Genomic DNA, 13850 nt, shown 5'->3' on the forward strand with positions numbered 1-13850 from the left:
CCTAGATTCAGACGCACAGGCCGACGCCCAGGTGGGGCAGGCCTCTTTGAGGAATTTGTTTGCATAACTGCTATGCTTATGTGATGTTAATGCATGTTCTAAATGCTATAGTGCTCGTCCGCAAGACTTTGGGTATGGGCTTGCTACTCTATTCATAGATTATGACTATTGATGAGTATCCCCTGGATGAGAAGGATTAGTTACTTACCTGTAATCCTAGTTCTCATCCAGGGGTATACTCATCAAAGTCATAAGCGACCCACCCACCTCCCCGGACGAGCTTTTTCTCTTCAAGTCATTGTTTATTAATTGCAGATCTACTCGGGTGCGAGTGCACCGTCAAAAAGAACTGACCTAAATGTCACGTGTGGTGCATCATGGGAGCAAGGGGTCTCTTGCAGGTCTTAAAGGCACGGTCCCCTTACTCTAATGCCTTAAAGGCAAGGTGTCCGTTTTCTTTGTTTCTTAATACTCTACTGCAGCCTACAGGCAAGTGCCTGCAATTACAAGTTTGCTTTATGGCAATAAAGCATTGTTGTGTGACAATTGGCTTGGTGCTTCCTTTTTAGGTCTCGCCTGACCCAGCGCATGCGCTGGTCTGGCGAGACTTATTGAGAGGGCTCCAAAAAGTGCTACCAGGCCGGCCTAGAGGTACAGTGCATGTGCGCGGGAGCGCGCGCCGCGCTTTAACGCTATTACTTTCACTTTCGCGGCCGCACGGCCGCTTTGATGTTTGATCGTGATCCCGATCGCGATCACTTTTCCTAACATGACGCCTTCCCTCCCCCTGGTGAACCATTGAATTCTGTCCTCCTCCTAGGCTGCCCGCTACGGTCCTCCTCTAATCACTTTTATAGTATTGACTGTACACCACGGTCTCACAACTTGTTTCACACTCGTCCACTCCTCTGCAAATATCTTTGTGGGCTTGCAGCCATAGGGCTACTAAGGCTTCATTAGATGTTTTGCAATCATACTCCTTCATGAACCCAACTTTATTAAACGTACTTCATTCCAGCTGAGTTACCGTTTCTGATGCCAACGAATACGAAGTGCGAGTTTTTTTAACATTTACTTGTGGAATGTCAAGCCTGTGATTAAGAATTCTCTTTAGATCCAACTTTAAAGGCAAGTGCTGTTCGGTTTCAGTCAATTATTTAATTTACTACACGCTATATTAATAATGCAGGTTTATAAACTTATGTGGCACTCGTTAATTGGAAGACTTCATTTTTCACACTCCTACACTCTACCATTGTTTCAAAATCTTTCTTCATTTCCCCATTGTAGACTCCTTTCAGCAGTTTCCCTACACTTTTTCACTGATGATGCTCTCTTCAGCCGTGTTTAAGTGCCTTACTACGTTCCTTTCCTTTTTGTTCACTTTTTACTTGTTGGTCAGATTTATATCAACTCCAAGAGTCAAATCTCTTTTCTAGGTGTCTTACTTAAAACTATGCAGCTGGGATTCCTAAAATATACCAAAAGGAAGGGTATCGAGCATAAACCAACAAACCGATTCACCCACGTGAAGGCCAGCCTACTAGACGTCCTGCTGAAAGGAAAGACTATATAGAACCAAAGCCAAGTCAACACAACTCACTGGAAGCAATCAGGCAGGAACCATCATGAAGTCCCAACCCAAATCCCAGAACAGCATCCCTACCATCTCGCACCCATCCAAGCAACACACATGCCCTCCCTCATATCTCTGCTTCAGCAAATGGATTGGCTACACAGGTTCATAATGGCATGTACAAAGCTTTCTGTAGAACTCAATATTATCTCTTGGAAGGTTCCATGTAGATTGCCACCATGTCGTTTGTAGTTTGAACCCAGCCATATGCAAATCAGTCTCCAAACTAGAATGGCGTGATGAGCAAAAGAACAATGGATTAAATCCATATTTTTTCAACTGGTGGTGAATGTCTGCATTGTTCAGCACTCCGTCCATCATTTGTTCCTTTTGACATTGTACGGCTGATGCAGTTTTTGGAACGGGCGGGTCATTTCAACATTAATACACTGGTATCAATCCGGATTCATGCCAGACTGGAGTACTCTTCTTAATCATAGACAGCTTTTCGATTGTATGGAATATACCAAAGACACTTTGGTGCCAATCGCAGTTCTATCATTGGATACTGCTCAGGTGTTTGGCCCAGATTTTGACAAGTGTGCGCTCCAGCCCTAATTTAATGAAATGGGTGTGTTTGCTTTAAGATGAACCTTACTTGTTGGCCAGTTCGGGCCACGTCGTAGTGTATTTTTCGCTACACCCTCCATTGTCTGCCACCCTTGTTTTTTTCTCCCACCTACAGCCCTCCAACCAACCCAAACGCTCCCCTCAGTCTTGCCTCCCGTTCTGGCTGCAATAAAAAAAAAAAAACATCATGACGTGGCCAGAGCTGCTGTGCAACATGGCTAAAAGACATTGACAAAACCAATTACTCTCTTGTAGGCAAGACCTTTTAGCTTTGCCAGTATTTGTTATTGAGTTGGCAATGATGGGGTAGACTGTTTGTAAGGCCAGTAAATTTAGTGGAATGTTACACGGAGCTTTAGATAGCATCCTGTTGTAATCTCAACACTGTTATTGCGCCCACCCCTTCTCTATCTCTGTGTTCTTCCATTCTCCCCTCTCTAGCGCAGGATTTGGTCCCCAACAGACGCTCACCCCTTTAACTGCTATTTCTCAAGAGTACGCTCCTTTTTTTTACTTTACCAATGCTCCAGCCAGGGCCAAAGCTGTCACTGGTGCAGCAGGTGCAGTGGCACCTGGCCCGTGGAATGAGAGAGATCTACTGCTCCCCAGTTATGGCTGCTAACCCCCAACCAAGGAACAGGGGCAATTTTCCTTAGTTGAACTGGCCATTCGTTTTTAGGTCTCGCGTCTAGCGATGCTGTGCGTAGCCCTGCTCGCGCAGCAAGAGTCTTTTTGTCCGGGGTTCCAAAACGGTGCCTGGAATCACACACGCTTGTGCGTGTGCTTTTCCTTTTGGCTTCCGTGATTGGCCTTTGCGTGCGTGTGTTTCTGAAAGATGGCACGCCCATGGCCTATTGGTGTCTATTACGTGTACCAAAGGCCATTTGGTTTCAATTATCGTGCTCAGACACGGACGCAATAATCGAAAACACGTTTCGCAGTGGCGCGCGCGCACACCACTCGCGGGCGTTTTTTTTTGGTGTTTTTTTTTACAATAGCGATCGCTTTCGTGATTGCTTTCAGTGTCGCTTGTCCTGTAAAGTAAGGGAGCAACATTTTTTCCCCACAGGACTACTTATGCGTATTTGGGATAGAGATTTTATTCCCTCCAGATCCAGTTAGCTTTGTTTAAAAAGTATGAAGACATGTCAAGTCTTATAGCATTACAAGTGATGCATGCAGCATGTGTACAGTTTACTTAAGAGAAATCCTTTTGCCTGGGGACCTACTAATTGCCTAGGAAGGCTGCAGTCAGGCGTTCGAGTAGGCCTTCTCATTGAATGCAAGAGTCAACAGGCTTTGGGCGTGTGATGCAGGTTTGCTGGAAGCACGACATCCTTTACATTTTATGTTGGTGTTAAGAGTGTAAAGCTGAATTCACTGAAGGCCAGGATGAGCTAAGCTAAAGAAGTAGTCTATACTATTGAGTGACGTAGCGGCTGCCTCTAAGAGACTGGGCTCCCCCTGCTGGTGGTGTGGTTGTGCCACCCACTAGGAACTTGACTTACCTTCCAAACTGCGTCGGACTGAAGCCCTCTGTCTTTGACCGGAATTGTAAGTGAACTTTAATCCCTCAGCCTACTTCCAAAAAAGTCCTCCGAAATGTCACTACTTCCTTGGATATCAGTGTCTGGTGAGGTCCTTCATTAGAAACAAAAACTTAACATTTGATAAAAACAAAATGAGAAAGGTCGCTGTAGATTATGAAGAATGTTCCAGATAATTCCCCAGCTATGCTTTTTTTAATGGCGTTCGAACAAATGTATCGGTTTTAAAATCATTTAAACTCCATTTTATGCCTGGTAAGGGATAGATTTTATCCGCCTGCTTCCGGTTTGGCCGCACACGAGACTCGAGAGGCGAATGCAGTTAGTTAAATGTTGTTTCCTGTATCTAATTAATGCAATCTTTAAAGTCATTCCTTCAAGTGTGTGTGTGTGTGTGTGTGTGTGTGTGTGTGTGTGTGTGTGTGTGTATATATCTGTCTGTCTCGTTCGTTCTCCTTTCTCCCCCATTCTTTCACAACCTTTCCTGATGGCCCCTATTAGGTTAGTGGAATGTGATGTCCTACCATAGGCAGTTGCGCTTCCTGTACGTCGTTCATGACATATAGCACACACAAGTGCCCCAATGCGCACTCTTGCACGCTCCAGTTATTTTAATGGCGCGTGGAACACACGTTTCAATATCTGTTCAGTGAACATGCTTTCCTTAGTGTAATATGGCTGTATAATAATAAGTTATTCTATGTAAAAAAGAAAACCTTGAAAAAAATCCAGTTTAAGGCGGATCCATACGTGCCTGAACCGCAAGAAAAGATTACATTCCCCAGATATGATGAGCAGCTCAATCATAATGTGCTTACAGTGCACTGCTTAGACCCCCATAGACAATATCCAGAGCGACCTGGTGACTAGAACCAGAAAGCTCTTCTGTTTGCTAGTGATAATCACTTATGACCAGTGCAGGGCAGTGCCATTACAGATGCTACAGCTGGTTCAATAACAAAACAAGCATTGGCATAGCCAATAGGTCTCGCTTTTAGGACCTTATAAGTGTTTGGTCATGCAGCACATTATTCTGAGTGGTTCAATCATAGCATAATTCCAGAATATGTTTTAGGTTATATCAAGCCCAAATTGCATTTATTAAAAAATCGAGCATTTGCAACGCAATAGGTCTCGCATTTGTGAGAGTTTGAGCTTTTGGCATTGAAAATGACGATGCCTTTTATGTATGTTTAAAAACTTGCAAGCGGTCGTAAACACGCACTTTTCTAATTATAGTCGTTGCTTAGGAGAACCAAGGCTGGCAGTAACTGCGCCTCGTTTACTGACAGACTTGCTTGTCATAAGCAAGGACTACAAGTACAAAGTGCTTATTTACGCACCACTTTCAGGTTTTCAAAACACATAAATAAAAGGTATTGCCATCTACAATGCCAATAGCTCAAACTCTCGCAAATGCGAGACCTAGTGCATTGCAAATGCTTGTTTCCTTATGGGTTAGGGGGCACTACAATGCAAACCTATGTAATTTACAGCATTGCCATGTTTGAAACATTTTTAGGCTGCATGTATATGTTTTCACATATGCATATATATGTATGTATATGTATTTTCTATATGCTCCGGGATCCCGCACGTGGGCGGGGATTATTCATAGATTATGACTTTGAGTATACCCCTGGATGAGAACTAGGATTACTGTTAAGTAACTAATCCATATTGCAAATCACCGAGAAGTTCTGTGACCATAAAAAGGCTGCAGGCTTCATATTTTAAAGTAAGTTGGAATTTTATCCTGTTTATGTGAGGTTTACCCCTTCCTCATTAAAACACATATATAGCCAACAAGTGATCAGGTGTTGTGTGACAACTTATGCTCACCTGGCCTCTGAATGAATATCCTGGATTCCCAATATATTCAGGATATTCTCCCCAAATAGTTCCACAAGGTACCCCAGACACCACAAAATTACGAGAACCTCCTCCTGCTTGCCATGCAGTTGCAAGGAAAAGAGCCTAGGAGGGCCAAAAACAGTCTTACTCTCCTGAAACAGTTCTAGCAGATATATTTTCTTCCCCCTGGTGTATCCGAGTAGTAAATCAAAGCCTTCCAGAAGTGGTGATGGCCATTTTTATGGTCCCTGCTAAGTCATTGACTCCAGTGTGGCATCAGAGATTTTGATCCTAATCTCACCATCCTTAAGTGTCATAGTCCTTCCTACGCTGCCTCCGCTAATAAGGTGGGTTGCTCCAGTTTCAATGCGGTTGCTGACATATGATCCAGTGTTGTCTATGCCAGCCGAGATGCCAGAGACTTAATATTTTAAGGCAGCAAAAACAAACTCCTCAGAGAACCTCAGCTAGTTTAAGTGTTTGTCCGCTAGCCATGATTAGTGAGTTTGGAAACATTTTTTAGATTTCTTGACCTTTTTGGGTTAGGGTACAAAGCTTTGGGCTTCTGGTAAGAGTCTTCGCTCTTGGGGATCATAATGAAGATGATGAGGCTGATATCCTTGTTCCTTTCTTATTGTCAAAATGCAAGCAGGATCCACATCCCAGTCACATGTAAGGCTACAGACACACTGGTGATCCCTTTGCACCCCTAGTCAGTAGGATGAGAGAGCTGTAAGCACAGTCCACTGATCCCTCCATAGTGTTTCCAAAGGAGTGACTCTTCAAGTAAACTTTTCATTTTTACCAAAGTTAGTGTCCAAATTTCACACATGACACTTTTTTTTACAGCTTTTGTCCTTATTCAACATTCTTCTAAGGTGGAAGTGAGTCTTGGCCCTTGGGAGACCTTTAGTTGCTACATACATTAATTTGCAGAAAGCAACATTTATGGCATACTGTTCATAGATTCCCTGCAGTGAATGTTGAAAGGATGCACATATTCTCAAGATAGATTTCACTTTGTAGCAAGCATCACTACAAACTGGCTGCTTAAAGGCCCTCCTAAGGAAGTACCAGCACACACCTTCAGAGGGAAAGCATTTTGTGGCTGTTCAGACCATTTGTTAGGTAGCTAAGAGGCACAGTTGAATTCCTTGACCTGGTATTCTTGCCTGGATGCGCAATACTGAGCACAATTTCCCCATTTTCTAGTGTCATGAAATGTTATTCACCAACTCCCACCTTCCAGCATTGCTATGGTAGTGGTTCATACAATGGATTTGCCGGAGTTATCATTCAATAACATTCTTTCTAATGAATGAGAGAGCTCATGTAGGTTTCTTGTTGCACACTGCTTCCTCTATAGATGACTGTGTTCCTTGTCTTTTTTATTTGGCTCAGACCTTCATGTTCTAAAAAAGACCGAACAGATGTCAGTGACTGGTCACACCATATATTGGACTTTTACCCCATATATGGTTTCTCTGCATGCATAACTAACGTTGTTTAGCACCTCCTTGTTCCAGCAAAGTTGTATTGCTTTCAAAATTTCAGGATCCTGTTTGGCACCTGAAGAAAAAGTTCATGCAAGGAATCTGTAATTGCTGTCGTATACATCAGAAAGAATGTTATCATAGGTAAGTAACTTCTTTATTGTCTACTCTGTGTCTTTAGTGTTTCATTACTTCACTCCAGGATGTTGTCACCTCTACAGTCTCTGCGTTGCTTCTGTGATGTCTACCATGTTGTTCTTGAAAGATATTAGAAAACCATAAGCTGTGGTGTTTCAAACCCCTTCTCTTTCTTATTATATGTTATTGTTTGCTTAAAGATTTCTGACCGTTCTTTCTCTCTTCCAAGCACTCGAGAAGATGCTGTCTGTTGTTTTCCCTGCCTATTTCAAGGCTGTCCGTGAGGACAAGGAGCGACTGGTAGTGATGAGTATCCTGGAGTCCATGAATGAGATGTTGAAGGAGGGGGAAGGTGACATCGTCCGAGAGGCAGGGCGTCTTGCAGAGATTTGCAATGTCATTCGGGAAGTGCTTCAGAAAAAGGTGAGATTGTCTGCAATGCTGTCTATAGTTTTTCCCTTCTATTGTCTTATACACTTATAGTTCCATTCTTTCTCCATATCTCTTCCTTTTTTCCCATCCATGCTTTGTGTTCTCATTAATTTGTTGTCAAATAATCTGGTTCTCTCTCTTTGTACAACCATTTGCCTATCTATATTCACTTTCCTCAATCAACTACCACTCACTACTTTCCTCTCTCTTCACTTCATCTTTCTCTCGCTCCATTTATCTTTACATCTGCTCCATAATTATTTCCACTATCATTTCTCTCTTATTACTTTTCTTCCTTTACACTTTTCCTTTACACTCTACACATTACCTTTTGCTCTTATTCTTCTGTTTCTGACACATTACATCTAACAGTGAGAGACTGCTGGAGATCAGATGACGTAGCACTTTGAAAAGCTTAAAAGTCTAAGTTGCTGCATTTATAAGAGATGTTCGATATAGTCAGATGCATGCAGCAGACCTTTAATTCTTAAATGGCTTATCTGAAAGAGACAAGTTAGTGATATATTCCTTACCTTAGAATATCCCCAGGCGTCAGACTGGATCCGGAAAGTTTTCATCAGCAATACCCCTGCGCATCGGTAGGCGTCGTCGTGCGGCTCCACGTACGTCGGTGGCATCGTAGCCACTGAGATGACGTAGTCGGAGCTACTTAGACACGCCCACGCACGCTGACGTCCGTTCTTCCTTTTTCCGCACCAGCAAGCGCAGATCCGAGAGAGAGCGGTACCCCTAGTTAATATTTTAACTTGGTGTCAGAGAACTTGTTTCTCTTGTCTTGTCGAGTACTCGACTGCTGGTGCAGTAGGGATGCCCGGGTTTAAGTCCTGTAGGACCTGGTTTAAGTCCTGTAGGACCTGCCGTCGGAACGTGTTGGTAGTGGACCCGCACGACGTGTCTCTTCTGCTTAGGGCATGCCCATGACCCCGAGTCATGCCCTGATTGTCGGGCCATGGCGCAGAATGCTTTGCGGGAGTGTTCCCGAAAGTTATTGGAGGTCCGGCAATCGGTTCCACGCCAGTCGAGGTCCCGCTCCCGTTGGAGGTCGAGGGCCCGGTCGCGGAGCCATCACCATCGCTCGTCAGACTCGGGGGACAGGTAAGTCACGGCGCCATAAAAAGTCAAAGAAGGTGTGTCACTCTTTGTCTACTCCTCACCGGTCGCAGGACGCGGTGGAGGGGGCGGGCGGTCACTGCCCTGCGGCTCCGCTCGCCGCTCTGGACGAAATACAGGCCTTCCTGTCGGCCATGAGCCATTTGTTTGGCCCATCTGGTCCCTCCGGAGTGCCTTAGGGCCCCGTGGACCTGTTGGGTGGGTCTGCCCCTGTGCCGCAGCCCTTGGCCCCAGCTACGCCGGCACGATACCCTACAGTGCCGGGGGCGTCGCCAGACGGCGCAGAACAGGTAGTGGTTTATTTCCCCCTCCCCCCAACCCTCCCACCTCCCCGGTTCCGTTTCTGGGTGGAGAGTTTATTCCATTCCCCAGTCACCTCATCCTTACCGGCCTCTTCGACAACCGGTGGACGAAGGGGAGTACTGGGAGGGGTCAATGCGAGGATGAGGCAGAATGGGAAGGTGATACGGAAGGTCCAGTGGATCTGGATTTCTCTCCACATCCTGGTACACTGTCCCCTCTTCGTGGCTATGGAGGAGGTTGGGACTTTTCCTGTGGTGTTGCCTAGGGCGGCTAAGGCTCTTAACCTCGAGCTCCTTTCTGTACCTATCGAGACCAATCTCCTGACTGAGGTACTGCAGCCAGCGTCCTCCTCTGCGGAGTTGCTGCTGCCTTTCAACAAGGTACTTACTGACGTTCTGTTGAGTACCTGGAACAAACCCAACACGGGCTCCTGTGGATAAGGGTGTGGCGTGCCGCCATCGCCCGGCGCCGGGCGACCCCAGCTTTCTCACTTAACACCCGACGCCTCAGAGTCTGGTTGACCAGGCCTCTGCCTCGCCGAGCGCATTCCCTTCTGCCCCTCCAGACAAGGAATCTAAGAAACTGGAACAGTTTGGGGAAAAGATTTTCACTTCTACCAGTTCCGGGTTGCGGGCGGTGAATACTGCGTGCCTGTTGGGCCCCTATTCACATTCTGTGTGGGAAACGGTGGCACAGGTGCTGTCCCAGGCCATTACCGAGGGCAGAGATGCTGCTAAATTGACTATCCGTTGTGGCCTTGACAAGACCGATTCACTTGGCAGGGCACTTTCTCAACCGTGGCGCTCCGTCGTTCCGCTTGGCTAAGAACAACTGGCTTCTCCGGGGATGTTCAGAACACTGTTGGACATGCCCTTTGATGGCACACGTCTCTTTGGTGATCAGGTGGATATCACCCTGGAACGCTTTAAGGACACTCAGGCTAACGCCCAGTCCTTGGGTTTCGCCACCACACGCACTCCCTCGGAAGTCCGCTTTTCGCTCCTTTCGAGGTCAGGGTCAAGTCGCCCAGTCTCGTTCATTTCCGGCCCGCATGCCTGCGCAGCCGAGGTCTCCGCGCAGCTGCGGATGTGGGACCCGACGTGGGTATCGAGGACAGCGGGCAGGTCAATCCACCACCGCTCCTGCCACCGCCGCCTCAAAACCTTCCTAGTCTGGTGTTTCAGGCCCACCAGATGCCAGTGGGAGGAAGGATTCGCCATCACCTCCCCCACTGGCGCACCATCACTTCGGACAGGTGGGTTCTGCAGATAGTCCGAAGGGGCTACTCCCTCCCCTTCGAGTCTACCCCTCCAGCCATGCCACCTCAGTACCACCGCATGTCGGGGGATCACTTGGCACTTCTCCAGCAGGAAGTTGCTGCCCTCTTGGCCGAGGGGGCCATAGAGCACCTTCCGACGCCAGAAGTAGGTCGTGGTTGTTACTCCCACTACTTCTTGGTTCCAAAGAAGGATAAAGGTCTGCGCCTTATCTTAGACCTCCGGAACGTCAATTGCTTCCTCCGGAAGGAGAAGTTCAAGATGCTCACGCTTGCTCGGGTCTTGTCTGCCCTAGACCACCAAGACTGGCTGGTAGCGTTGGACTTGCAGGATGCTTATTTTCATATCCCCATCCTGCCAGCCCACCAGCGTAACCTACGGTTCATGGTGGGCCACGAGCACTTTCAGTTCACCGTGCTCCCTTTCGGCCTTACCAGCACCCCTTGAGTGATCACGAAAGTGATGGCGGTGGTCGCAGCTCATCTGCACAGATCAGGGGTTTCAGTCTTCCCCTATCTCGACGACTAGCTGTTGAAGGCGGGCTCACCCCAGGCAGTCGTCTCCCACCTCCAGACTATGGCCGACCTCCTGCATTTGCTGGTGTTTTCCATCAACGTGCCGAAGTTGCACCTGATTCCCTCTCAGAATCTCCTCTTCATCGGAGTGGTTCTGGATACGGCGCAGTTTCGGGTTTATCCTCCCGAACAGCGAGTCCGGGACATTCGGGCTATGAGTCCGATTTTTCGGTCCTGGTCCTGGGTTTCGATCAGGAAGACCCTGAGGCTGCTGGGCCTCATGGCCTCCTGCATCCTGCTGATCTATCATGCCAGATGGCATATGCGGGTTCTGCAGTGGGACCTGAAGTTCCAGTGGACGCAGCATCGGGGAAACCTGTCCGACTACGTCCAGATCTCGGAGGGCACTGCACAGGACTTGCAGTGGTGGCTCACGAACCAGCATTGGGTCAGCGGCAGATCCCTCTCCCTTCCCCAACCGGAGCACACAGTAGTGATGGACGCGTCCCTCCTGGGATGGGGCGGCACATGGGAGTGGTGGAGATCAGAGGCCTCTGGTCTCTGGCAGGGTCCAAGCTCCATATCAACCTTTTGGAGCTCAGGGCGATCCTACTTGCACTAAAAGCATTCCGTTCCGTGGAGAGTAGTGCGGGTGTTCACAGACAACACCATCGTCATGTGGTACTGCAACAAGCAGGGCGGGGTGGGGTCGTGGATCCTATGTCAGGAGGCTCTACGTCTCTGGACATGGCTGGAGCGTCAAGGCATTTCCTTGGTGGTTCAACACCTGGCAGGTACCCTGAACGCCAGGGCAGACGAACTCAGCCGCAGGTGCATGTTGGATCATGAATGGCGTCTTCACTCAGAGGTGGTGCAAGGTCTCTTTCAGTAGTGGGAAGAACCTTGGTTAGATCTATTTCCCACCGAAAAGAACACGCAATGTCAGCAGTTCTGCACGTTGGAGTTTCCAAGGCGGCACACCACCGACATACGCGGAGCCACACGACGACGCCTACCGACGCTCAGGGGTACTGCTGACGAAAACTTTCCGGATCCAGTCTGACACCTGGGGATATTTTAAGGTAAGGAATCTATCACTAACTAATTTCTCTTACAGATATATCGTTACACAAGTAAGTAATTTGTGTATCTGAAAGAGACACGTTAAATGATAGATTCCTTACCTTAGAATAATCCCCAGGCGTCAGACTGGATCTTGAAAGTTTTGCTAGCAGTACCGTTGTGCGTCAGTAGGTGGCGTCCTGTGGCTCCGTGTTCGTCACTGGCGTCGTAAGCACCGAGATGACGTCACAGAGACTACTTAGGCGCCACACATGCGCGCTGACGTCAATTCTTTCTTTTTCCGCCTCTGCAAGCGCAGATCCGTACCTTAGTCACTTTTTGACTACTCTTTGAGACTTTTTGTCTCTTCCCCCCCCCCCTTTTTTTCTCCTGGTGTACGTAGGGAAGCCTCGATTTAAGTCTTGTGGGGCCTGCCGTCGCAATATGTCGGTGGCGGACCCCCACGATGTTTGCCTCTACTGCCTGGAGACCGACCACGACTCCCGGTCCTGCCGGGACTATCGGGCCATGGCCCAGAAGGCCTTGAGGGAGCGGCGCCGGAAGCTGCTGGAGGTCCGGCACTCGTCCCAGTGCCGTTCCAGATACAGGAACCGTTCCCGGGATCGCTCGCGGGGCCGCAATCGTCGTTCCTCGGGCTCCAAGTCTTCGCCCTCGGATTCCGATAAGCGACGTCATAAAAAGAAGTCGAAGAAGCGTGTTCGCTCTCCGACCTCCCCCCATCTGTCCTCGGATGCGGTCGAGGGGGACGGGCTCTGCCCCTGCGGCTCCTTTGGAAGCTGGGAGTCCCGCGGCCTACCCGCCTTACCCGGGTCTGTCGGCGACTCCTGAACAGGTGCAAGAGTTTCTTGCCACCATGGACCGCTGTAGGAGAGTTGGATCTGCACTTATGTTGCCCCACTTTTTTTCTGATGTATACACTGGTTTCTGACGTATACACTGGTTTCTGACTATAGTCTGGCTGGGTCCCTGCTAATCAGGGTCCCAGTCTCACTGATCTCTCTAAACAACTTGGTGTGCATATTAGATGCACTAGTGATTGGATACTGTGGTACCTTATGAGCCCCTAGTATATGGTGCCTTAGGTACCTAGGGCATTGGTACTTCACAGGCCTACCAGGGGCTGCAGCATGTATTATGCCACCCCTGGGAAGCATTCACAATCTGACACCACAGGCCTGCTACTGCAGCCTGTGTGAGGTAGTGTTAGCACTCCTCACTGAGGTATAGGTTCCTATATCTCACCACACACACACATATAAACCTATCAGTCACCCCTCTTGCAGGCCCTAACAATCCTGAGGGCAGGCTGCTTGGTTTACTATGTGAGGGGGTGCTTCTTCATGAGCAGGACCTCTCTGCAGCTGGCAGAGTCTATTCTCTGCTGCTGTTTGTGGATGCGGTTAAACCATATACTCTTAAGTGCGTTATAACCTCGCGGTAAATCCTAACTTTGGAATGACTGCATCAAAACATGTTGTGTTTGGTGTCAAACAACTTGGAATCATACCCCCACACCAGTAACTGGTGTGGGAGTAGGATCCCACCCTTCTAGAGGGGACGACATGTACCCACTGAACTAAACGGTAGAAATCTTCTAGAGCCCTGGCATCACAAAATGGATGCCACCAGCACAGACACTGGGCTGCCCTCCTGCTGCTGACCGAAACTCGCAGTGGAGGAAGCCCAACAAAGGGTATCCTGTCACAGGGAGGTGTCACCACCTCCCAGACAGGATTTAGTGTATTGGAGCTGGGTGGGTGCACTCTTAGAGTGCTTTGAAGTCCTGCACTGGGGGAGCAGTAGGCTCCTCTGTGCATATGCCAGCTCAAACCGGTTCAGGGGCTACCTGCCCCTGCTCTGGCGCGAAACTG

General features: G+C 48.2%; 1 protein-coding gene across 1 annotated transcript in view; it reads left to right on the forward strand.

Moving 5' to 3' along the window:
* IPO4 (importin 4) overlaps window positions 1-13850 on the forward strand; it is a 3494625-nt gene that overhangs the window by 2769827 nt on the left and 710948 nt on the right. Inside the window, exon 23 of the mRNA XM_085624107.1 lies at window positions 7468-7661. Coding sequence (XP_085480233.1) covers window positions 7468-7661 — 194 coding nt within the window. The remainder of the gene's footprint in view (window positions 1-7467; window positions 7662-13850) is intronic.

This window comes from Triturus cristatus, chromosome 1_1 (assembly GCF_964204655.1).
Source record: "Triturus cristatus chromosome 1_1, aTriCri1.1, whole genome shotgun sequence".
Classification (NCBI taxonomy): domain Eukaryota; kingdom Metazoa; phylum Chordata; class Amphibia; order Caudata; family Salamandridae; genus Triturus; species Triturus cristatus.